This window comes from Onychomys torridus, chromosome 2 (genome assembly GCF_903995425.1).
Source record: "Onychomys torridus chromosome 2, mOncTor1.1, whole genome shotgun sequence".
NCBI lineage: Eukaryota > Metazoa > Chordata > Mammalia > Rodentia > Cricetidae > Onychomys > Onychomys torridus.
In genome coordinates this window covers 27,079,222-27,102,719 of record NC_050444.1, presented here as the reverse complement: position 1 = coordinate 27,102,719, position 23,498 = coordinate 27,079,222, and the positions used below count along the sequence as shown (strand labels likewise).

Sequence of the window (23,498 nt, the reverse complement as noted above, 5' to 3'; positions counted from 1 at the left end):
TAGCTATGGTTTTGTTACTTAAGAATCCCCTAGTGTCCAGGAAAGGTGCAAAGATACATAGAGAAACCCTGTCTCAAAAAAAAAAATCCCCTAGTGTACCTCAAACAACCACTCTAATGGGAAAGGAAGAAGGCAGCCAGCTCAATTTAGAAATTATATAAAATCTCTAAAAACCCCAGCTTGTTTTTTGTTTTTTTTTTTTTTGTTGTTGTTGCTGTTGTTTTTCTCTTGACAGGGTTTCTCTGCAGCTTTGGAGCCTGTCCTAGACTAGCTCTGTAGACCAGGCTGGCCTCGAACTCACAGAGATCTGCCTGCCTCTGCCTCTCGAGTGCTGGGATTACAGGCGTGCGCCGCCACCACCACCCAGCAAACCCCAATTTTTAAAGAAAATTAATTTTGTGAATAAAATGTTTCTGTATATTTTCAATGCTTTTCTTAAATGTGAGTGTATTTTGTCATAGCTCTATTTCTGTTGCTGAGGCAAGGTCTGGTTATGTCTTTCAGCTTAGCCTCTTGCTGCCGCTTCCCAAGTTCTGGAGTTACAGGCCTGGGCCACCACTTTCAGGCTGCATGTTGTGGTTGCAGGGTACTGCCTATACCCCAGTGAGATGTTGGACTTAATGTGCATTCTCCATTTATGGACTTGGGCTGGATTCCAGATGTTTGATAAAACTTTCGGGCATCTTTGTTAAAGACTATGTTGGGAAGAATGAGCCAGATTTAAAAAACAAACAAACAAAAAAGTCATTTTCATTAGGAGGAAGGTTTATTGCTCACTTTAAAAACTGGTAGTTATTGGGTCATGAAATGGTACTAAATAAGAATTTTAAAATACTTTTAAAGAGATGGAAACTATAAAAATGTCTGCCACCCCCATGACTTTTGCCCTTGGTATTTTCTGTTTATTTTTCTTTTTGGAAACTATCTCTCGGCAGATGAGGCTGGCTTTGAACTGATCTTCCTGCCTCTGCCTCCCAAGTACAGGGGTTATAGGTCTTTGTCACAGTGCTTAGATTTTACTTTGCTCTTAATTCTGGATTCCTTACTTTTCTGCTTCATTTGGCTGTATTGGTGGTTACTGCCTATAAGTTAGAGACACCAGGGGACAGAGATGAGGCTCGATGGACTTGAGAGCTGAAGAAAGAAGCCATACGTGGATTAGTCCATAAGAGCATCTTGTGATTTGTTTGCTGCAGGCATCTAGTGGTCTGAACACCATTAAGGTGGGCCTCTAAGTTTGGAGAAGAGGTAGTTTGTTCTGATTTGGTAGTCAAGGCTGAGCTAGGGGCCTTCCTTGTCCATCAGTCATAGAACTAGCATCCCACCCCTCAAGTTTACATAATGCTGAATATTTATTTAGTTTCTGACAGCAATATATAGTAAGTTGACCAGACTGTTAAGTTTATCTTTTTAAATTTTTACATTGAGTGTTTTGTGTGCATGTATGTCTGCTCATTATGTGCACAGTTGGTATCCATGGAAGCTAGATAAGAACTGACCATTTAAGATGATCATGAGCCTCCATGTGTGTCCTGGGAATTGAATCAAGGTCCTCTGGAAGAGCAGCCAAAGTTCTTACCCACTGAGCCATTTCTCTTGTTTTTAAAGTTTTTTGTTTTGTTTCATTTTTTTTTTTTTCAAGACAGGATTTTCAACTCACTGTGTAGACCAGGATGGCCTCGAATTCACAGAGATCCGCCTGTCCCTACCTCCCAAGCGCTGGGCTCTCTCCAGTTTTGAATGTCTGTCTGTGTGTAGACAGGTGTGCACATCCACCTTTTTTGTTTTGTTTTCTTTTTTAAAGATGGGTCTCACTCACCTGGGACCTGCTTTGCCAAGTGGGCTAGACTGGCTGGCCAGGAAGCACCAGGGACCCTCCTGTCTGGCCTTCCCAGCACTGGGTTTGTAAGTGTTGAACCCATACCTGATTTTTTTTTTTTTTAATTTAAATTTTTTCTGGGGATCAAAATCATGTCCTTGTGTTTGCAAGGCAAATACTTTGCTCACTGAGCTATTGCTCTCCAGCCACAGTAGCATGAACATTTTTATTCTCAAAGCTGTACTCTTTGAAAAAAGTTACAATGTAGTAAAAGATACTTTTCCTGGGAATCTGGAAACAAAACTTTTAAATCTCAAGATATCAAGCATATTCTAGAAGTTAAGATTAAGAATATCTTATCTGAAACTAGTAAGTAGTAATTCATGATATATTGGCTACATAGGAATTATTGGGAAGGTTCAATGAAGTGTGGGCGGTGGGCTGACGTTCAGAAGAGAAAGGTTGGGAAAGAGTTGGTATGGTGGTGTGTGGGTATTTGCAGGGAGAGGAAGAAAGACACTCATGGCAAGGTGGCAAGGGACTGGAATGAATGGACAAGAGAATAGAAGAAGTAGTGAATGGAAGAAAACTGAGATGTGCCTAGGGTTAGATTATAAATTGAATTTTGGCCTGGTGGTGGTGGTGCACGCCTGTAATCCCAGCACTCGGGAGGCAGAGGCAGGTGGAGCTCTGTGAGTTCCAGGTCAGCCTGGGCTACAGAGTGAGATCCAGGACAGCCTCCAAAGCTACAGAGAAACCCTGTCTCGAAAAACAAAACAAAAAAATAAATAAATAAATTGAATTTTGTTTCATGACTTGGGAAACAGAGGTTTCTCAAGCAGAGATTTGATCTGTTTAATTAACAGAATTGAGTTACAGAGTGTGCTGAGGAAACTAGTTAAGGACTATTTGTTGGCAGAAAGAACTATTTCTTTGAATAGTGAGAAGAAGAAACTGGAGCCTACTAGAAGCAAGGCAGGGTAATCAGTCCCTTGAAACAGTAGTTTGAGGGCAGGAAGACAAGTTTCTAGGATGTTACAGGAACCAGCATTTACAACATTTTTTTGTTGTTGTTGTTTTGTTTTGTTTTTCCAGACAGGGTTTCTCTGTGTAGCTTTGCGCCTTTCCTGGATCTCGCTTTGTAGACCAGGCTGGCCTCGAACTCACGAGACCCACCTGCCTCTGCCTCCTGAGTGCTGGGATTACAGGCGTGCGCCACCACCGCCTGGCCAACGTTTTGTTTTAAATGAAGTTAATGAATAGGAAAAAGTGAAGAGAGAAAAATGCTTGTGCTTGTTTATGAAAAAATGAGCTTGCTTTTAATAAACTATATGCATACATTTTTGTATGCCATAATAACTTACGGAATATGTTTATATGAAAATGAAACTTGTATAGATCAGAGTCTCTAAGTAGAGTTTTTGTACAATGGAATTTTAGCTATTTTTAAAATTTCTCTGCTGTCAAACTAATACCTCATTCTTTTCAAAAGTATTGGTATCCTAAAAAACATGATGACCACAACCAGATGTCAGGAAGATCTTCATCACCCAGCTGTAGTAGAGTGTGCACAGGCAGGTGCTCACCCAGCTGTAGGGTAGTGTGTACAGGCCTTTGTGCACACCCCTCTTCAGTTCACAGTGACTACTAGCCTACATTCTTGGCATTGAATTTGGTCCTCCTCCCACCTGAATTTCCTGACTAGCTGGCATTACAAACATGTGCCATGTTTATTGTGTATGTGTGCATATGTGGGGCCTCAGATTTGGGGTCAGGCACCCTTACCTGCTAAGCCATCTCACAGGATACCCCTTCATCTTTTGGGGAGCAATGAAGGGAGAAACAGATACCCAAGAGTTTATTTTCTAATCTTAATTTTAGAGAAAAAGATGGTTTGGAGTTAGCTTTGCTTTTTGTTTGATTGGTTGTGTGTGTGTGTGTGTGTGTGTGTGTGTGTGTGCGCGCGCGCGCGCGCGCGCATGCACACAGATTTTGCCTGCATGTGTGTCTGCACCACTTACTTGCCTGGTGTAGGAAGAAGCTAGGGTGTCAGATCCCCTGGAACTGGAGATACACACAGTTGAGCTGCCCTGTGGGTGCCGGGAATCAAACTTAGGTCATTTGGAAGCTCAGCCCTCTTGACTGTTTAACCAACCTCTCCAGCCCAAGAGTTAGTTATGCCCCCTAATGAAGAAGACCAATTCCTAAGTAAAGTACCCTACTGTGAAAGCTTATTATCAGCTGGGAAAACTCACCCATTGAGATTTGATTTTGATATCAAGAACCAAGTAGTCCAGAGATAAAGCTTAATAACTATCCCATCGTGTACTTTTGGTTGTGAAGGGAAACAATGTATTGATTGTGGATGAGAAATTCTGTACTTAGTATCCATGTAGGATTAAGATCAGGGCTTGAAGATTCAATTTTTTTGCAGTGCTGAGCATTGAACCCAGGGGCTCATGCATGCTAGTCAGGTGTTCTCTACTGGCCTACATCAGGAGACCCCACAAATTAAATTTAGTACTTTAGGGTAGGAGATAGGAAGTGCCTCATTTAAAGAAGTAGTTCATACCTGAGATCATGAATGAGGCCAGCTGGTTGAGGATGTCTGCAGCAAATCACTATAGTAGAATAATTCAGTAACAGAGACCACCTTGACAGAAACTGCGATGAGGTTGTCTGAACACTTAAGAAATGACTTCCAGCAGGGCATGGTGGCACAGCCTTTATTTAATCCTAGCAATTGAAAAGCAGAAGCTTGAATGAGTTTGATGTCAGCCAGGGCTACATAGTGAGATACTGTCTCAAAACAAAAGAATAATGACCTTCCCCAGACACTGACAAAAGTAGTAGTTTGGATAATGTTTAAAAATTTACTTTTGGCCAGGTGATGGTGGCGCACGCCTGTAATCCCAGCACTCAGGAGGCAGAGGCAAGTGGATCTCTGTGAGTTCCAGGCCAGCCTGGGCTACAAGAGCTAGTCCAGGACAGGCTCCAAAGCTACAGAGAAACAAACAAAAATTTACTTTTTGGTGAATTAAATATACTTCTTAAGAAAACAAAAACCATTAAATTCTGGGTAGATATTTTCAGTTTGAGGATGTTTTAGTGTAGTTACTAGAATTACTACTATTAGGTTTGAAAGATCAGACTTATTCTAGCTGATATTTAAGAATATTGTAAAAAGCCTTTTATTTGTCATGCACCGTATAATGAATACTGGGAATACATTGCAGACCTTGCTCTCAAGGAGTTTATCAAGGGCATTCGTTCCAAGTGAGCTGCTGGTATTTCCTTGTGTTACTCTAGCTAATAATCTCATGTGCACCTACAGAGAACACAGATACTCACACACACACACACACACACACACACACACACACAACCAATCAAACAAAAAACAAAGCTAACTCCAAACCATCTTTTTCTCTAAAATTAAGATTAGAAAATAAACTCTTGGGTATCTGTTTCTCCCTTCATTGCTCCCCAAAAGATGAAGGGGTATCCTGTGAGATGGCTTAGCAGGTAAGGGTGCCTGACCCCAAATCTGAGGCCCCACATACGCACACATATACACAATAAACATAGCACATGTTTGTAATGCCAGCTAGTCAGGAAACTCAGGTGGGAGGAGTGTGTGAGAGAGACAGACAGACAGACAGAGTGAGTAGAGAGAGGGCAGGAGGTATGTGTGTGGAATTACTGGCATGAGCCTAGCACACTCAGCACTGTTCTCTCAAATACTGCACTCTGAAGTTGTAGAATCTTTTTAAAAGATTTATTTATGTATTTTCTATCCATGAGTGCTCTATCTGCATGTATGCCTGCATGATAGAAGAGAACATCGGATCCCACTATAGATGGCTGTGAGCTACCATGTGTTTGCTGGGAATGAAACTTAGATCCTCTGGAAGAGCAGCCAGTGCTCTTAGCCCCTGAGCCATCTCTCCAGCCCCAAATTCTGGATCCTTAAGAATATTCTTTCTCTTTGTTGATGTATGTTCAGTGTCCTTAACATCTTTCAGTGACTTCTGGCAGCATCTAAAGATGTTTACTTTTACCCCTTTAAAATAATTCTTACTCTCGTTCTCCTTCTTCCATCTTATAGTAGATTTCTTAAAACATCCCTATTCTTTTATTCCCAGCACAGGCCATTCTTTCCAGTTGCCTTTGTTAGCCTTTCAGGTATTATTGTAGAGTGTTAGAGATACTTTGTGAATGAGATAAAAATAATTCTGAGGTCCTTTCATACTCTTGGCTTTGTCTCATGGTCTTACTCTTCCCTGATGCTGTCTCTCATCTGACAACTCGGAGCATTTTGTTTGCAGCCCAAGCACCAGATCTACAGTCTTCATTACTTAATCTGTGTACTTGGAAACAAATGGAGTAATAATAATAATGAGCATTAAATGGCATTAGAACCTTAAACTCTCATTTAAAAATATTGTCATGGAAAATCTATCTTTAATTTTTAGATAGAATTCCTTAGATGGCTTGTTACAATACAGATTACTGCCATAAATCCAAAGGGTCAACCTGAGAATTTGCTCTGTGTGTGTGTGTGTGTGTGTGTGTGTGTGTGTGTGTGTGTGAGTGAGAGAGAGAGAGAGAGAGAGAGAGAGAGAGAGAGAGAGAGAAGGAGGAAGAGGAGGAGAAGAACCAGAACCCTGTCGATGCTGGTGTTGGTCCTTAAGAACCAGTACATTAAGAAGCAAAATGACCTGTTGAGGGAAGTGGAAGAGTTGAGGTTCAGTATGAGGTAGAAGCAAGCCTACCCTTTTAACCAAACATCCTGATGCCAACCACTGTACTTGTCAGGTGTGTGAGAGTCAGTGACTTCTCATGACTAAATGTCACTCTGGACCCTCTCTGTCCCACCTCCTGGGTTCCCTTTGCTGCCATTAGAACTAACTTCTTCCAACAGTGTGATTCTGCGACCATGCCTTGTGTCAAATGTTCTCACTTTCTCCCTTGCTTTTATCACACCCAGCCCTCAGCTTGGGCTACTGAGAACTGCTTTCTGCCTGCCTTCTCTCCTTCTTCTGTGCCTCACCCCTGCAAAGCGCAGACACTGGGCAGCAAGTATACAGCCTGCAGCCTAGGATTACTTTGTAATGGTGTCTCCATCTCCTCCCACACTCATTTTATTCATCCATAACAACGTGAAATCACTCTTTAGGATGCAGATAAAAGCTATTTCCTATTTCAACTACTTCTACCCCCTTTAAAAATAAGTAAAACCCTTAGCATGGCCTGTTCTGAACCATTACTTTACACCACTAGTTCACAGTCAGGTGCCACCACTAGGTTCTTAGTATTTCCGTCATTGGCTCTTCATTCTTGTGCACTAGATCTGTGCTGTCCGTTGTATGAATGGATACGTAGCAGTTTACTTACCCACTGTCAGTACTTTTCTGTTAAATATCTACTTTACAGAGGGGGTTTTTATTTGTATTTTTTGTTTACTTTGGGGGTTCCAGAGCAGCCAAGGATGATCATGCCAAGGAAGTCTTGAGGCAGGGAGTTGTATAGTTCACAAAGGAAGAGTTTTAAAATGTATTCAGATACTAACTCAGTTGAGTAGAGGGTTTAATACAGTGGGCATCATCCTAGTATAGTACACTAAACTAAAAAGCTTAAAAATCTATAAGTGGTCTCAGAATCACACTGTTGGAAGAAGTTAGTTCTAATGGCAGCAAAGGGAACCCAGGAGGTGGGACAGGGAGGGTCCAGAGTGACATTTAGTCATGAGAAGTCACTGATCTCACACCTGACAAGTACAGTGGTTGGCATCAGGATGTTTGGTTAAAAGGGTAGGCTTGCTTCTACCTCATGTACTATACCTAAAAGCTGTAGTAAACCACTGAAAAATTAAAGATACGTTTCAGAAAGATCTATATTTGGCAAGCAAGGAGGAGAACTCATTTCATTAACATGAGAGGAGTGAAGTCAGTAAGTTTCAGCAGATTTATAGCAAATTATAGTGAAAAGTGCTCATCATCATCATGGCTTTAATAAAGTGCCGCTTCTCTGTCTTTCCAGTAGATGAAATCAGCCCTTAGCCAACAACAATAACAACAATGATAATCACTGCTTCTGTTTCTGAACCAATAAGAGAACAACTTCAATCTGTTTTTAGTATTTGTAGTTAATACTAGAAGCAGTAACAGTTGTCAGTTAGGCACCTGATTATAATATTTGGCTTGCATTATTCAACTAAACTTCCTATATTAACTGTTGATATGATGAATATAAATGAGGAAACAAGGCCAATTAATAACTAGGGTTACTACATGAGACTCCTTGATTTTTTTTTTTTTTTTTTGGTCGGAGCTGAGAAATGAACCCAGGGCCTTCGCTCTACCACTGAGCTAAATCCCCAATCCTGATACCTTGATTATTTAAATCCCATTCCTAACCAGTTGCACATGTTTTTATGATTGAAAACTGTTTTCACTGAAATTCATAAATTATGCTAGAATGATGGCCCAGCAATTAAGAGCTGTGCCTGCTCTTGCAAGGGACCCAGGTTCAATTCCTAGCACCCACATCATGTGGCTTACAGCCATCTATAATAACCCCAGTTCCAAGAGCTTAGGCTGTGCACAATGGTGCACATACATGCATTCAGGCATTGTATTCATACACAACATAAAATAAGTAAACCTTCATTGTTCTTGGTATATTATTCAATCTCATCCTACATGACTATATCTATCTTAAAGAGGTTAGTATTACCTAGGATTTTTAGAAAGTTCAGAGCCTTGGTTGAGTCCTCAGCATCACACAAAACATTTAAAATAAAAACATTTAATTAAAGGTATTTTCACATATTAGCACAGTTTTCACAATTAATACCAAGTCAGAAATATCAGGGCTGGTGAGATGACCTGTAAGAGTGCTGCACAGGAAAAGTTGTGGTCTTCCATCACCTGTTGTTATCACATGTGTTTGTACTGAAGTAGCCGTGTCTCTGGCTTACAGTGTTGAACATGTGCTGGATACCCACTACTGGAAGGCCTCTCAACTGGCCTGCATCATAAGTAAAAGAGATCTAGGAAGAAACTGGTGCTCTTGGGTGGATGGTTTGGGTGTGCTTTGTAAATAAACTTACTGTGTGCCCTTTTCAGATTTAGACGGTGCACTACTCTCGGGGCCTGATGGTGATAGGACCGTGAACACCAATTTATTGGCCGAAGCCTGCAGTGGACCAGATGCAGGAGATGCTGGTAGGTACAGTGAGATGTTTAGTAAGAAGGAGTCTGAGAGGATTTGAAGAGTGTGGAGTGCTGTGGTTCCATGTTTACTGGAGTCTGCTGTAGGTTCTGTGCTGCTTGTGTGCAAATGCTTCCGGGTAGAGACCAGACAGGTTAGTTACGGTTGTGAGTGTGAACTTTAGGAACTTGATAAACACAAACTGGTAGTTTTGATTTTGTTTGAGGAGACTTCAGTATTTGAAACTTTTAAATATTGGGCAGTTTAATGGAGCTTATAGCTTCCTGACAGCTTGTTGATGGAACTAAAAAGGTAATTATCACAATAGTTGACTAGTGTATTTTAATTAGTTTTGTAAAATAATTGTGATCATTGATAGCTTTAGAAAATGTTGAAAGGGACTGTAGAGATAGCTCAGCAGTTAAGAACACTGATTCCTAGTACCCATATCCAGTGGCTCACCAACATCTGTAATTCCAGTTGGGAGTTGGAGATCTGACACATGGCCTTCAGGAGTACCTGCATTCATGTCACACATACATGCAGACACATACAATTAAAAAATGCATAAAAATGAATTTAAGAGAAATGTTGATAAATTTTAAATAGTTATACTTTGTGGAAACCTTGATGGGTATAAAGGCAAAAATTACATGAATCAGTTATAAATAAAATGGGATAAAAAAGATTTCTTTACTAAAATGTCAAAAAATAGGTTTATTGAATTGGACAGGAAAGGAACCTATTTTGTAACCCTCATGAAAATAATTCTCTAAAGGTTTTTTTTTTTTTTTTTAATTATTGCATTTTATTTGTGTGTGTGCCTTACCAAGAAGGAAGAGGTTATCTATACCTTAAAGAGATCTGAGGAGCATTAATACAACCAACTGTTTAGAATTACTGTCATTAAAAACACCTTAATGAAATGACATGAGCCCATTCCATTGATGAGTGATACATTTTGGGCTCACAGCACTACCTCGGTAGTATCTTTTTGAACAGTGTTTAGCTTGAATCTTATCTATGAGGAGAAAATTTAAAAACACAGCAAGCAGCCCAAGCTCTAATGCCTGGAAAGACTAAGACATCCAAGGCACCACTAGATGTAAGGAGGCTAAACTGCATGCAGCATGGGTCTTGATTAGATCGTGGCTTTTGCCCTTTTGGGAATAAGGGTAGAGGGCATTTTGGAAATAGTTGGAAATGTAGATATGTATTATTTGTTAGCCATATTCAGTTTTAAACTTGTGTGCATCATGGTTTTGTTAGAATGTTTCTAGAAATATATATATATATGAGAGAGAGAGAGATACACACATACATATGTGTATATACTATTTAGGCATAAAGTAAGAAGTACATGTTACAATGGTACGTAAAATGTTATACACAGGAAAAATGTGGTGAAATTAACATTGAAAGGTAAGATGTAGCTGTAACTTCAACTTTGTACTTGAACTTTGTACTTGAACTCCTTTTTAAAGTCAACGGTGGAAGAACAGGTGACATTGCTTGTAAAATGTTGTCACCGGCTCCTGCTACTCCCTTTTAGGTGCTGGAAATCAAATATAGGGCCTTGAATATGACAGCCACGCCCCCTACTTCTGAGATACATATTTTTGTTTTGTTTTGCTTGACACAGGTTCATACTGTGTAGCCCTGGCTGGCCTGGGACTCAGATCTTTCTGTCCCTACCCCCCAAGTGCTGGAATTAAAGGCGTGCACTACCAAGTCCAGCATGCCTTTGGATTTTTTTTGAGCAAGATAGAATTTTGAAGATTTTTTAAAATAATTATTTATTGTTTGTACAGAGAATTACTACTGTCTTAAAGGTATTTATAGAACACAAAATTGTTTGGTTTAGAAATTGGGTCCAAGAATATAAAACTAAAACAATACACATTAACAGATTTCTGTGGAAAATGAGCCATTTTATTTATTTCCTTATCTTTATTTTAAAAATATGGAACAAATTAGTCTGTCATCCTTGCTCAGGGGCCATGCTAATTTTCTCTGTATCATTCCAGTTTTAGTATATGTGCTGCTTCAGCCATTTTATTGTTTAATTTTAAGAATAAATCTTGGGTTTAGGGTCATTTCCCTGAAGGGGACATTTTAATACCTAATTTCCCTTCCATCCCCTGAGGTCTGACACATGCTAATCAGGTGCTGGCTCTCCTGTATTGTTGTGCGCCATCAGACAGTCCTTGCTTTGTGAGTTAGATCTCAAACTGGGCTTTCTCCTGAGTCTGTGGAGTCTGTAGCAAAGATAGTATTGAACATTGGTTACTCTCTTGAAACAGACCCTAATGCCTCTTAGGTATGTTGAATCACAATACTATGCCGTTACTCAGCTCCTCATAATTTCTTCAAGTAATCTCTACTAACTAAGAACTAGAAGACTTCTACAAAATTTGGGGTTAGAGTTTCTTAATTTGAATTGTAAATATTTTTTAAATTTTAAAAATACTTTGGTTTATTTGTGTGTACACACTGTGTCACTGAAATCAGAAGAGAGCCGAGAGTTGACTTTCCCCATCATGTGGGTCCCAGGATTAGTCTGATGGTCAGGCTTGGCAGCAAGTTACTACCCACTGAGCCATCTCACTGACTCGTTGTGTGTTTTTTACCTGTTATTGTGAATGGTGTATACAGAGAAACATGGTATTTGAAGTTGTTGTTGTTTTTTTTTTAATCTAATTCTAAATCTTGCATGGTCAGTTTATTAATTGTTCTTAATATTTTCTGTCTATATGTAGTCAGTATTATTTTTCTGAATATATTAACAGATCTAATCTGAGGTCAATTTTCAAAGTATTTTGAGCAAGTCAAAAATATCTGGTATATGTTAGCTTTGTTAGCTTTCCTAAATAAATATTTATTCAACAAATAAGTAAAAGTCCTGTATGTTTTGGACATTAATTAGGAACACAAAGGTAAGACAGGTCTTGCAGTCCTTGAGAGCAACTTTAATTTGTTCTATACAAGGTTACTGAAGAAATAGGAATCATAAAGCCCCAACTCAACTAGAAATGCAGAAGTAGAAATGGAAAGGCTGACTGCCCCAGGCTGCCCCTCCTCCCTGTCCCACATGTTTGCAGATGTTCTCACTTTACAATTGTGAAACTTAAAAAAAAAAAAAAATTTATTTAGTATATACACAGAGAAGGGCGCCAGATCTCATTACAGATGGTTGTAAGCCACCATGTGGGTGCTGAGAATTGAACTCCGCACCTCTGGAAGAGCAGCCAGTGTTCTTAACCTCTGAGCCATCTCTCCAGCCCGAAAATGTTTTTTTTAAACCAACAGCATTGTACATACAATTGTAGCCTCAGAGGGCTTTCTTGAATTAAAAAAAAAAGACTAATCAATATATTCCAAATTCTAGACAGTTCATAAAGTGGTAATGAAGTACATTTTAGAAAAATATCCCACAGAGATCTTTTTAACTTCCTTGTATATTCTTTTTACCAAAGAATATACATTTACTCTAATTTTTAAAGGGACAGTATTTCTGGTAAATGGAAATTTAGTTGGTATATGAAAACTAAAGGAGTTTATGGGGAAAAAATGATCAGAAGTGCTTAGGACCCGATATGTTTAAAATGTTGGAGTCTTTCAGAATTTGAAATATTTTGCATGTCTAACTCAGTACTGCTAGGATCTGCAATAGAAGCTGACGTCCCTCATCTAAAAACTTGAAAAGGCTGTCAAGTCTGAAGGGTTTTTGAACACAACATGATATTCTAAAAACATTCTAGATGTGTGAGCATTTGAGATTGTGGGTTTTTATATAGATTAGCATTGTTCTACCTGTATCACTACATGAATGAGTTTTGCACACCCCTATATTGGAAGTGGGTGTGTCAGGGAAGTCAGAGTTAAAAGTGCCTTACAATGGGAGCCTATTTACCATGCATGGAGAAACCTCCCAGAGGTCCTTATTTTGGAATGGAGCAGCACAAAGGGATGAATCAGGAGATGTTTGTTTGTCTCTGGATGGTTAACTGACCTACTATATTCCTCAAGCCTGAAGGAAGGGCTCCATCAGGTTAGCCTTTGATCCCTTATTGAAAGCATAGACTTTTCACTGTGAATTAGGTGGGTAGCCCTTGATTTTTGCAGCCTGACAGATTCTGAATTAGTTTTTTTTTGGGGGGGGGGTTTGAAAGGTCTTATTTCTTACCTAGTCTTGCTTTGCATCATCTTGCCTCAGCCTCTCTAGTATTGTGATTTTATTGTCTTAAAAAAGAATCTCTGGCAGGTGTGGTAGTGTATTTGGGAAGTGAAGGCAGGAGGGTGCTGAGTTAAAAGTTGTTCAAGGCCAGCCTGGACTGCATAAAACCATGTGTCAAAGGGGGGAAATGGAATTGTTGTGACTGAGTGGGAACTGAGTAGCAAGTTGGCAGCCACTGAACAAGAACCCACATATTAGAATTGATGGTTGATGGAATCGAGTGCCAAAAACTGATGATTCAGTATACTTACATACAGAAGAACATTCTTTGATTCAATAAAGTGTGTGTGTGTGTGTGTGTGTGTGTGTGTGTGTGTGTGTAATGGAATTGAATCCAGGAAGAGATAATTCCTGACTGTGTATTTGCCTGTTTTTGTTGCTATAGACTAGGCTTTTGTTATTAAGCTCACACTCTTTTAGAGATTCAAGAATTGTATTTATATTGTTATTGTATGGGAATTGAATCCAGGACCTGGTTTTTTTATTTAGGTTTTGGAGTGAAGACAGAGTGAGGGAATTGGGTAGTTTTTGAGACAGGATCTTCTATGTGGCCATATCTGACTCCAAATTCATAGTGTATCTAAGGTTGGCCCTGTCCCAACCTCCCAAGTGCTAGGAGCACAGGTGAGAGCCAGCACATGGGGATTTATTTAGTGTATCGTAATTAGATCATTATCATTGTTCTTACAATTGTATTTTATTTTCTCGGGCTCTAATTAAGAGATAACAGACTTTTTCCTCAAACATTTCCTCAAAATCACTTTTCAATTGTACTAGGAGCATCACATGATTTCAAGTATGGTTTGATGCCTGGCACTTCAAGTGATTTCAAGTATGGGTTGCTACCAAGTACTTCAAATGACTTCAAATATGGATTGCTACCGGGTGCTTCAAATGATTTCAAGTATGGATTATTGCCAGAATCTTGGTCCAAACAAGAAACGTGGGAAAATGGCAAGTATTATCAACAAAATACAAGTCAAAATTCTAAATTTTAATTAAAAGCTTCTGTATTCTGAGTTTTAAAAGATATGTAGCTGGGTTAACAGTTGCTATTCTTATGGCTGGACATAGAAGTATTGATAGAAGGTTTCTGCTTAATGATCTATTTATATTAAATTGTACTTTTTTCCTTTAAGGTGACTCATCTCTAATCATGAACAAGTTAAAATGCCCTCATTGTAGCTATGTAGCCAAATACAGACGAACACTAAAAAGGCACTTGCTCATCCATACTGGAGTAAGATCGTTTAGCTGTGACATTTGTGGAAAGCTGTTTACTAGAAGAGAACATGTAAAAAGACATTCCCTGGTAAGTGACCTTAAACTCAGTGCTAATCATGGAGAGATAAGGGTTTTTATGTCAGTGATGTTTCAGCATTTTATTTGCAAATTTAAAGAAGTATGGTTAAGTTGCTTTGAACAGAATTATTTTTCAGCTGATACTGTACTTCATCTAGAAAATATTAATTAGCTATCCATTGATTACTAAGTGTAGGGCTTAATTTGAATGGCTCAAACGTGTTATCTGTACTATCCTTATTTTGGATTTTTCTCCCTTCAATTAGGTGCATAAAAAGGATAAAAAATACAAATGCATGGTGTGTAAGAAGATCTTCATGTTAGCAGCCAGTGTTGGAATAAGACATGGATCTCGACGCTATGGAGTGTGTATGGACTGTGCAGATAAGTCACAGCCAGCAGGGCAGGAAGGTGTAGATCAGGGACAGGATACAGAGTTCCCTCGGGATGAAGAGTACGAGGAGAATGAAGGGGGAGAGCCTGATGAAGAGCTTCCTGAGAATGGAGAAGATCAGAATGATGCATCTCGATGGGATGAATCAGGAGATGTTTGTATGTCTCTGGATGATTAACTGACCTATTATATTCCTCAAGAATGCTGCATTTGGACATACTATGAATCGACAATTTGGATTGTTGAACTTGAAGGCTTGCAAAATATGGTACATGCTGGATGGTAGTTATGTTGCTGTGAAAAACTGTAGGGTTAAAGCCTTATAGCAAAAATTTTTTTTATATTTGCACAGGACTGTACAGCAAACAACCGTGTGGTTGGATACATGGAGTCCCCCCATATTCAGTCAGTTATCAAAGTAAAATATTTTTATTTATAGGATATACAGTTAGCTATTTGGGGTCTATGATGAACATATACTTGTCCTTTATAGAGCTTACATTCATGTGCCACTTTAGCATGAATGAGGAAAATTCATTTATGAAGTGCAGTGACAGTTGACCCGATCACTCTGTCAATCAAACCACTCAGGCTAGTTTGTACTGGTAGAGTTGTGTTTCTATTTTTATTTTATTAATTTTATTTTTTTTTTAATACAGATTTTCAGTGAGGGGCCTTTTCAACCCCATTGGTTCTATTTTCTTGTATATTTTTTTTCATTTTATTTGCTTCATAACTTAAACCAAGTCTCTTCTAGTCTTAGATATTCTTAATTTTGTGCTGATAGGCATGTTTATAAGAACTGGAGAGGTAATTTATTGGAATGAACTGACTCCCCTGTCCTCCCTTCCTTTTTGACGTGAATTTGACTACTTCTCAAATGAAGAATGATGTTGTGAAGTTACCATGGTGAAGCTGACAAATACCACTGAAATGATTATGACTTAGAAGTGACTTTCTCCTGCTGCTCTAATCGGACAAATGGTTCCTATTTGATGTTTCTGACATGGTGTTTGGTTTGGGGTATCTGTTACTTTGGCTCAATTCTTGTTTGCCTCTTATATTTTTGCCAGTGTACTATACCTCAGCCTTATTTGAAATATAGACGTCTAATTGAAGAAAAGTCATAGAAAAATACGTAAAATGATTTGTTTTATAATTTATCCTCCATGTCCAGTTTGGTTAGCTTGTTATGCAATATAAGTGAAATATCAGGTTTTTTCTCCTGTGCCCTTTTTTATCATTAAAATGAACACAAAATGTGCATTCTCTTTTGTTTCATACTTACCGGGATATTGAGTGTTTTTTAAATTGTGGCTGATAATTTTTTTTCCATTCCTTAAAGTCACTACACCTTGATGAAATCTTTATAGTCACCATGATTCAACAATCTGCAAAAGTATTACAAATAAAATGTTGAGAGCCTTTATTGTTCCATTATCTAAATTCTTCAGGAGTCAAAGAGTGATTCATTCAGTTGAGACTGTTAGTTTGATTTTGCCTGGTGATAGATGAATTAGCTGATAGTGGAACTCTGAGCTTTTTACATGCTATCATGATAACATGTATCAGGAGCATATTGTATATTATGTAAGATTGAGAGACAGCATATTTTCAACTTTCTTTTAAATACAAATTGAGTATATTTTCCTATTTTATATCAAGTAACTAAATTAGGCCCGTTCTGTGGAAGAAACCACCGAGCTGCTTTGACAGACACAATCTTTTTGGTGCTCCGTCTGGTCAAAGTTGAAAAGTAGTTGATTTCCATTTAATGAGACAGACTTGATCATTGCCTCTGATTTCAGTGGAATGATGGTTGGATATTGGACAGGGACTTTCTGCGTGGGTAGATCAGAGGTGAAGTGTTAGCATTCTGTGTGAGATGTCCCCGTGGCCCTCTAAACTGTGTGGTAGTCTACGCACCTGGGAGCCTGGCAGAGAGTAGTTTGGGTTTGATTGTTTGAAATGAAGAGTTCACCTTATTCTCAGTGTTTGAAGCAAATGAGTACAGTGTGACTCTAGTCAAGTCCAAAGTAGACATAGTTAGGCAGAAATATTATGAATGAAGAAGTATTTTAAACGCAAAATGTTCTGCTTTGTGAATATGTAAGTATAGTATAAAGATTTCTTTCATCCCATTTATCCCTTCCTTTAAAATAAACCATAGTTTACAATTGGTAGATCTGTCTATATATAAATATATATTAAAGAGCAAATATATATATTTAAAAAAAATCACCTAAATCTGCTTTATTAGACAGTAGTTCACTTATTGCATAGAAACTGGACTTGGCTTTACATTCTTAATGTACTTTATTTTACTCAGATATGACCTTACCTTGAAACAGAATTTCTTTTATTACTTAAATCATTTATGTATATCTGGTAAATTATGACCAAATTTTTGTTAGATTGCATACAGTGAATTGAAATACACATTTGGTACACTACGGGATTGTTGTGCTTTTGTTCTGGTTTTAGTTGGAAACAGGTTTGATGTAGATGACTTATTACTGTTAATTTAAAATATTCTATAATTGTCCATTGCCTTTTATGTCGTGTTGTGACAGATTTGGCTATATTTTTAGTCATCTGAAGTATACTTTAAAAAGTTTGTTTTTAGGTAATCCAAAGGAAAAAAATGTTTATACTTTTGAATATATATTTGCCTCAGCCTATATAAAAGTTCCTTTGAAGTAAGTAAACACTTTACCAGAAACAGAATTGACAGATTTTTCTACTCGCTGACTGCCTAAGTTATTTTGTTTCACGATCCTGAGGGATTGGTTGCCTTTGCCCTTCTAGATCTTTTTTTAAAAATAGTTTTAGTACTAAGGTATACTACTGGACGTTTCTATTTTTTTAAGTATATTCCTTTTCTGACAAATACAACTTCAGGAAGTTGATAAATCACTTAAGAACTTTTAATTGGTCTCAGAGAGGTAATGGATTGAAGACTCAGAATTTTGTCTGGAAGTCTGGCAGAGTTATGTTGTACATTTGGTAAAGTTTTTCTTGTAATTTATATTTTAAATAAAATATTTTTAGAGTTTTTAATTTTAATGAAGGGGAAGAGCATACACTTTCATATTCCACAGTGGTAATACCATGTCATAAATTCAGATCATGTGTTATTTCTCCCAGACACACTTCCATATGGTCCCTCATTTGTCATGATTCCTAACTCTCAATTTTTTCTTACTTACTAGACAAGTTGCTAAACTTTAGCCCCCTAGGGATCAGGATCTTGGGGGTGTGCAGTATTGGAAGAGGAAACTGGACAGTGACCAGTAGTTTTGAATTTGGGGGTCAAAACACCATCTGTCTTAAGGGGAGCCATCCTGGTGAAGAGTGGGTCAACTCATTGCAGTTCCTAGAATCCTAAGCACACTAAGTAGTTTAATACATATGTGGGCCAAGAGAAAAAAAGTACGAGCTCATAGAAAGGGAGAAGGCAGGAAGCTAGAGGACTAGGGGTACTAGAGTATAAACTGAGACGTAATGACAAGCTCTGAGAACTTAAGTCCATAAGGTTTTGTCCTTTGAGCATTCTCCGAACAGCATGAGAGGTTTAGAATCATTCCTCTGATTCAGGACTCAGAGGCTCCCACACTTTTTTGGTATGCCTACACTTTTGTGTTGTCTGCCTTATTTTTTCTAGTCTCTAGGTGCTATTCTATTTTTCAGATAAAGGCTCAGAAAGACTCAGACATTTGCCGAATTACTACAGCTTACCAGATCTGGGTTTTGTCAGGTCTGATTCTGAAGCCCCGGCTCTTTTTAGGAGGCTCTGTTGGTGCCTCATAAAACAACTGTTTTGTAAATGTATACCCTGCCTATGAAATGGCTCCATAGGAATTTTCTATCCTGCGTGCCCTCAGTGAGCATCCTTACTTACCACATTTGTCTCCTGCCTGCTAGGCCTGTCTCTGTCACTTTGACTTAAACACACCTCATTGCAGTCATGTTATTAGTGGGCTGTGACATTTTCACTTTTTAAAAGGAAGGTTTTTTTAATCTGGAGAACTAGATGTAAGCCTCAGTTTTTGTGCCGTTCAGTCACCCGGATCCTTAAGCTTAACTATGGTACCTAATCTACACAGTTAGAACTAACAGATGTTTTCTTAGTCAATTCAGGATTTAAAATAGGATTATTTATTTTGTTCCTTCCCTGCTGTATCCCAGTCTTCAAGTGAAGTTGAACAAGGTAGTTTCAAAGATGTTAGGGATAAGCACACTTTCAGAGATGTTTTCTAGCCCTGAATTTTAAGATATCTAGGTACTAAATTTGTAATACACTAGCTATTAAGAACAAAATTTGGGGTTTAGGAAAGGGATGATTGAGGCCATTATGATGTGGGAGAATCAGCATCTTAAACACTGTAAACAGAACACTTTTTCTGCCTGCTGTTTGTAAAAGTTCTCTGGGAAGAGCTTTTACAAAGACCAATTTTTTTTTTTTTAATGTAATTTACCTACCTAATATAAGTGTCCTGAGACATGTATGTAAACCTCCAAAACCTGTTTGTCTGTGTATTTAGAAAATACACAAGAATCTTTATCAACTTAAAATATAAACTTGTGAGCACTAAACTGCTTCTGGCTTTGTGAATTTTATTAATATTTAATTCTGTTTTATTTGCAGGTGTGCTGGTTTAGATTCCTTGGGGTAAGGGGAACACCTTTGTAAACTTGGAACATTCAAATGCCTTTGTACTCGGACTTTAAGTTAGAATTGTAGAATCTGATGAGGCTTTTCTGTTTGTCTGTTTTTATATGGAAGTACATAAATAAGACTACCTCCCAGTCCTCTTGCAGGACTGCTTTCATTAATAGACAGCAATGGTTTGTATGCGTTAACTTAACTTTTAGAATTCTTGTAGGCTTTCAAATTCACATTTGTGAATTCTCTTGGAAATGGGTTGAAAAATCAAAGGTGAAACACTATCCCGTATATACTGTATATTAGACAAATTGATTACAAGTAAATATATAAGATTATAAGTTTCAAGTCTTTGAAATTTATTTATATAGAGAATGCATACAGCAGTTTACGTTGCCTGCTTCCCTCCTTACTGGGCCTTGGCTGTAGTGTAGGCTGACCTCAAACTCTCAAGGTCCTTATTTATGTCCTAGCCCCTGAATGCCAGGATGGTTGCTGCCATCCACTCCACCCAACTTGCGGAGTTCGTAGTAGAGCAGAGAAACTCAGAATGGCCACCAAACTCCAGTTCCCTAGAGAAATGAGTTTTCAGGTTGGTGATGGGCAAAGGAAGGGGGGGGGGGGGCAGGCAGGGAGCAAATGTCACCGTGAACTGTCAGGTACAGAATTAAGATGTGTTTTATGTGGTTCCAAGAGGGAATGATTGTGAACACTTAAGATTAAAGAGTTTTAAGTTTTCCAAAGATGAAATGGGGCTGCTTGGGGGCTGGGCGATTCCACCACTGAATGTTCTAGATGTGTAAAAGATTAGTTGACAGTCACCTTGGCTAAAGCAGTATTAGCCAAACATTTTGTTTCACACTGAGTCTTGTTACTTTTTAAAGAGTTAGGACCAACATAGTTACCAACATTTTATCTCCTTGCTTAGTACATGAAGTAAGATTGATAAATCATGTACTATGTATGTGCAAGTATTTAAAGAAGCTTGTTTTGATACGTAACAGTTTTAGAGTTTAGTCTTTGCCATAATTTGTCATTCTGAAGTTAGTAAATTCTGGAGGTACTAAAGTGCTGGAAGACATCGAGAGCAAACCACTAAGCTGCTGTCCCAAGCGCTCAGGTGATGAGGCATGCGGGGCTGGCTCACTCTCCCACACTGGCTCCTAACAAACAGCATGGTGTCTTCCTCACTGTATACATCTTCCCTACCAACTGGACACAGTTGAGTTTTTTTTTTTCACAATATGGTCAGTCTTAAATTTGGCAATAAAAAAAACCTTTCAAGTATAGCTGGCTGTTAGATCTCAGTGAGGGACAGAAGACTGATTTCTTGGCACACATCACAGCAGAGAGAAGAATATGAAACAGCTTCAAGACAACTGAGTAGAAAGGGACCTGAGAGTCTATTATAGTGACATTGCAGAGAATTACTGTAGGGCCCAGGACTCCTGAACCTCATTTCAGCGTTTGTGTCGAACTTGGTCCATTTGGACGTGTTGCCAGTTGTGAAATATGGTGACAACTTGGGGGCCCTTTTTCCTAACAACTGTGCACCGTGAATGACCATACTTCAGGACGAAAGGACCAAACCTAACCTGCTGCTAACAACATCTGTGATACACTGTCTTCGGCATTTAGAGTGCTCAAGAGGATTAGCCATTTGCTACAAGCCCATTTGACTAGATACTCTAGTTGCCAGTGTTTTGTACTTGTGAAGAGGAATATTGGGGCTTGTCATTTATGTTTGTCATATGAGAGACACAATGTGAAAGTTAAGATGGAGCTTAGTCTCCCTGTCTATTCCAGTGATTATGTGTGTGGGGTGTGCATCACGAACGCTGTGGTCCGTAGGAAAGTTTGAGATGGCCTGGTGGAGCCGGTTTTCTTTCTGCTTTTATGTGCCTTTCAGGGGTTAACTTGGGTCTTAAGGACTAACAAAAAAGACCTTTACCCACTGGGTCAACTCCCATCACTGTTAAAAGTTTTTGAGACAGGGTCTTGCTAAGTAGCTGCAGCTAGTCTGAAATTTGCTATGGAGTTCAGGCTGGCCTGGAATTCATCGTGATCCTCCATAGTGCTGGGATTACAGGTGTGTCCCACCACACTCACTTTGTGCTTTTTTCCCCCTTTATTTGCTTTTTTTTTTTTTTTTTGAAATGTGTGGCATTCCTTTATATCATATTTAATTAATTCCAGTTATCAGTATGTGTGCATGCATAGACATAGGTATTTTGCTTTTTAGTCAGGATTCTGACCTATGTAGGAACTAACAAATTGAAACAGGTAGTGAATCTGGCCATGAGACCACACCAACCAGCAGCATAGGCCCAGCTGTAGCCCCGAGCAAATACGTCCTAACGCTGATCAGCCTGAGCAGGGGGCCATTTTGTTTTCTCCAGATTCTTTTCCTTTGATGGTACGTTGAAGGATGCCATGCCTTCTTAACAGCAAAGACTCCTTCTTTCTGGAGTTGCAAGTCCACAGTAGCAAGAGAGTGGCACTATTTCAGCTGACAAGCCAACGATCTTTACTCTCCCAGCATTGATTAAGCAGTGAGGCCTTAAGAGGAACCCAATGGTTCTCTACCCTGATGTCCAATGTTTCCCTGTCTTGACATCCTGGTTCCCAAGAGAATTTAACAATACTTGAAGTTCAGAAATTCATTCAGAACTTAGTGAGACTGACTTGCTGATAAAAACAGGGTCTCACTATAGCATAGCCTGGCCTGGAATTCTCTGTTAGCTCAGGCTGTCCCAGGACAGGTGGCAATCCTGCCTCAGCTTCCCAAGTGCTAGAATTACAAGTGTGAACCAGTACACATGCACGTGTAGGTGTAGAAGCCAGAAGTATCTTCCTCACTTGCCATTACCTTTTGAGACACGATCCATTGCTAAACAAGGCCAGCAAAAGCTCCAGAAATCTGTCTTCAGCTCCCAAGTGTGGTGCACATGGCCTTTTATGTGGACATTAGGATCTGAACTTGTGTTGTGTGGCAGACGCTCTACCAACTGAACCATCTTTTTTTAATTTTTGTTTTGCCTTCATGTGTGTCTGTGTGAGAGTGTCAGATCCCCTAGGACTGGAGTTATAGTTGTGAGCTACCCGGTGGGTGCTGGGAATTGAGCCCAGGTCCTCTGGAAGAGCAGTCAGTACTCTTAACCACTGAGCCATCTCTGCAGCCGGGAGCCATCTTTTGTAGGTCCAGCTATGATTGAGTACTGTACTGCTGACTTTCCATATCAGGCTTTCATTAATATCTATATTCATAAAAAAGTGTCACCACTAAATTAGACTTGCCATCTTGATAGAGCTTGAGAACATAAGATTGTGAGTCTTATGTTCTCAAGTATGTGACCTGCAGATTCTGTCCAGCTGCTGAATGAATAAATTCCCAACACTAAAGACTATAAAACTGAGTCATACATTTTTGTTTTCAGATGTACTGATCTCACATTGTAAGCCCACACCATGGACACTCATTTTGTGGTGCTGTCAATAAGTACATGTTTATTTTATTTTTGGTTTTTCGAGACAGGGTTTCTCTGTGAGGTTGTGCCTTTCCTGGATCTCGCTCGGTAGACCAGGCTGGCCTTGAACTCACAAAGATCCTCCTGCCTCTGCCTCCCGAGTGCTGGAATTAAAGGTGTGAGCCACCACCACCCGGCATGTTAATTTTTTTAATTCTTTGAGACTGGATCTTTCTATACATTTTCCATTTAAAACACATTTCAAAACCATGTGTGGTGCATGGCCAGTAAACCAACATGAGGGAAGTAGAGGCAGAGGGGTCACAAGTTCCAAGTTGTTAACTACATGAGTTGAGGACCAGCCTGGGTTATATAAGACCCTGTTTCAAAAACACTAA

General features: G+C 39.0%; 1 protein-coding gene and 1 pseudogene across 1 annotated transcript in view; one reads left to right on the top strand and one right to left on the bottom strand.

Annotated features, from left to right (window-relative positions):
• Positions 1-19,941, top strand: part of Zbtb10 (zinc finger and BTB domain containing 10) — a 42,008-nt gene extending 22,067 nt beyond the window's left edge. Inside the window, exons 3-6 of the mRNA XM_036179506.1 lie at positions 8,950-9,048; positions 14,049-14,225; positions 14,411-14,583; positions 14,840-19,941. Coding sequence (XP_036035399.1) covers positions 8,950-9,048; positions 14,049-14,225; positions 14,411-14,583; positions 14,840-15,145 — 755 coding nt within the window. The 3' untranslated portion in view covers positions 15,146-19,941. The remainder of the gene's footprint in view (positions 1-8,949; positions 9,049-14,048; positions 14,226-14,410; positions 14,584-14,839) is intronic.
• LOC118578951 lies at positions 10,992-11,087 on the bottom strand (annotated as a pseudogene).
• Positions 19,942-23,498: the final 3,557 nt, after the last annotated feature.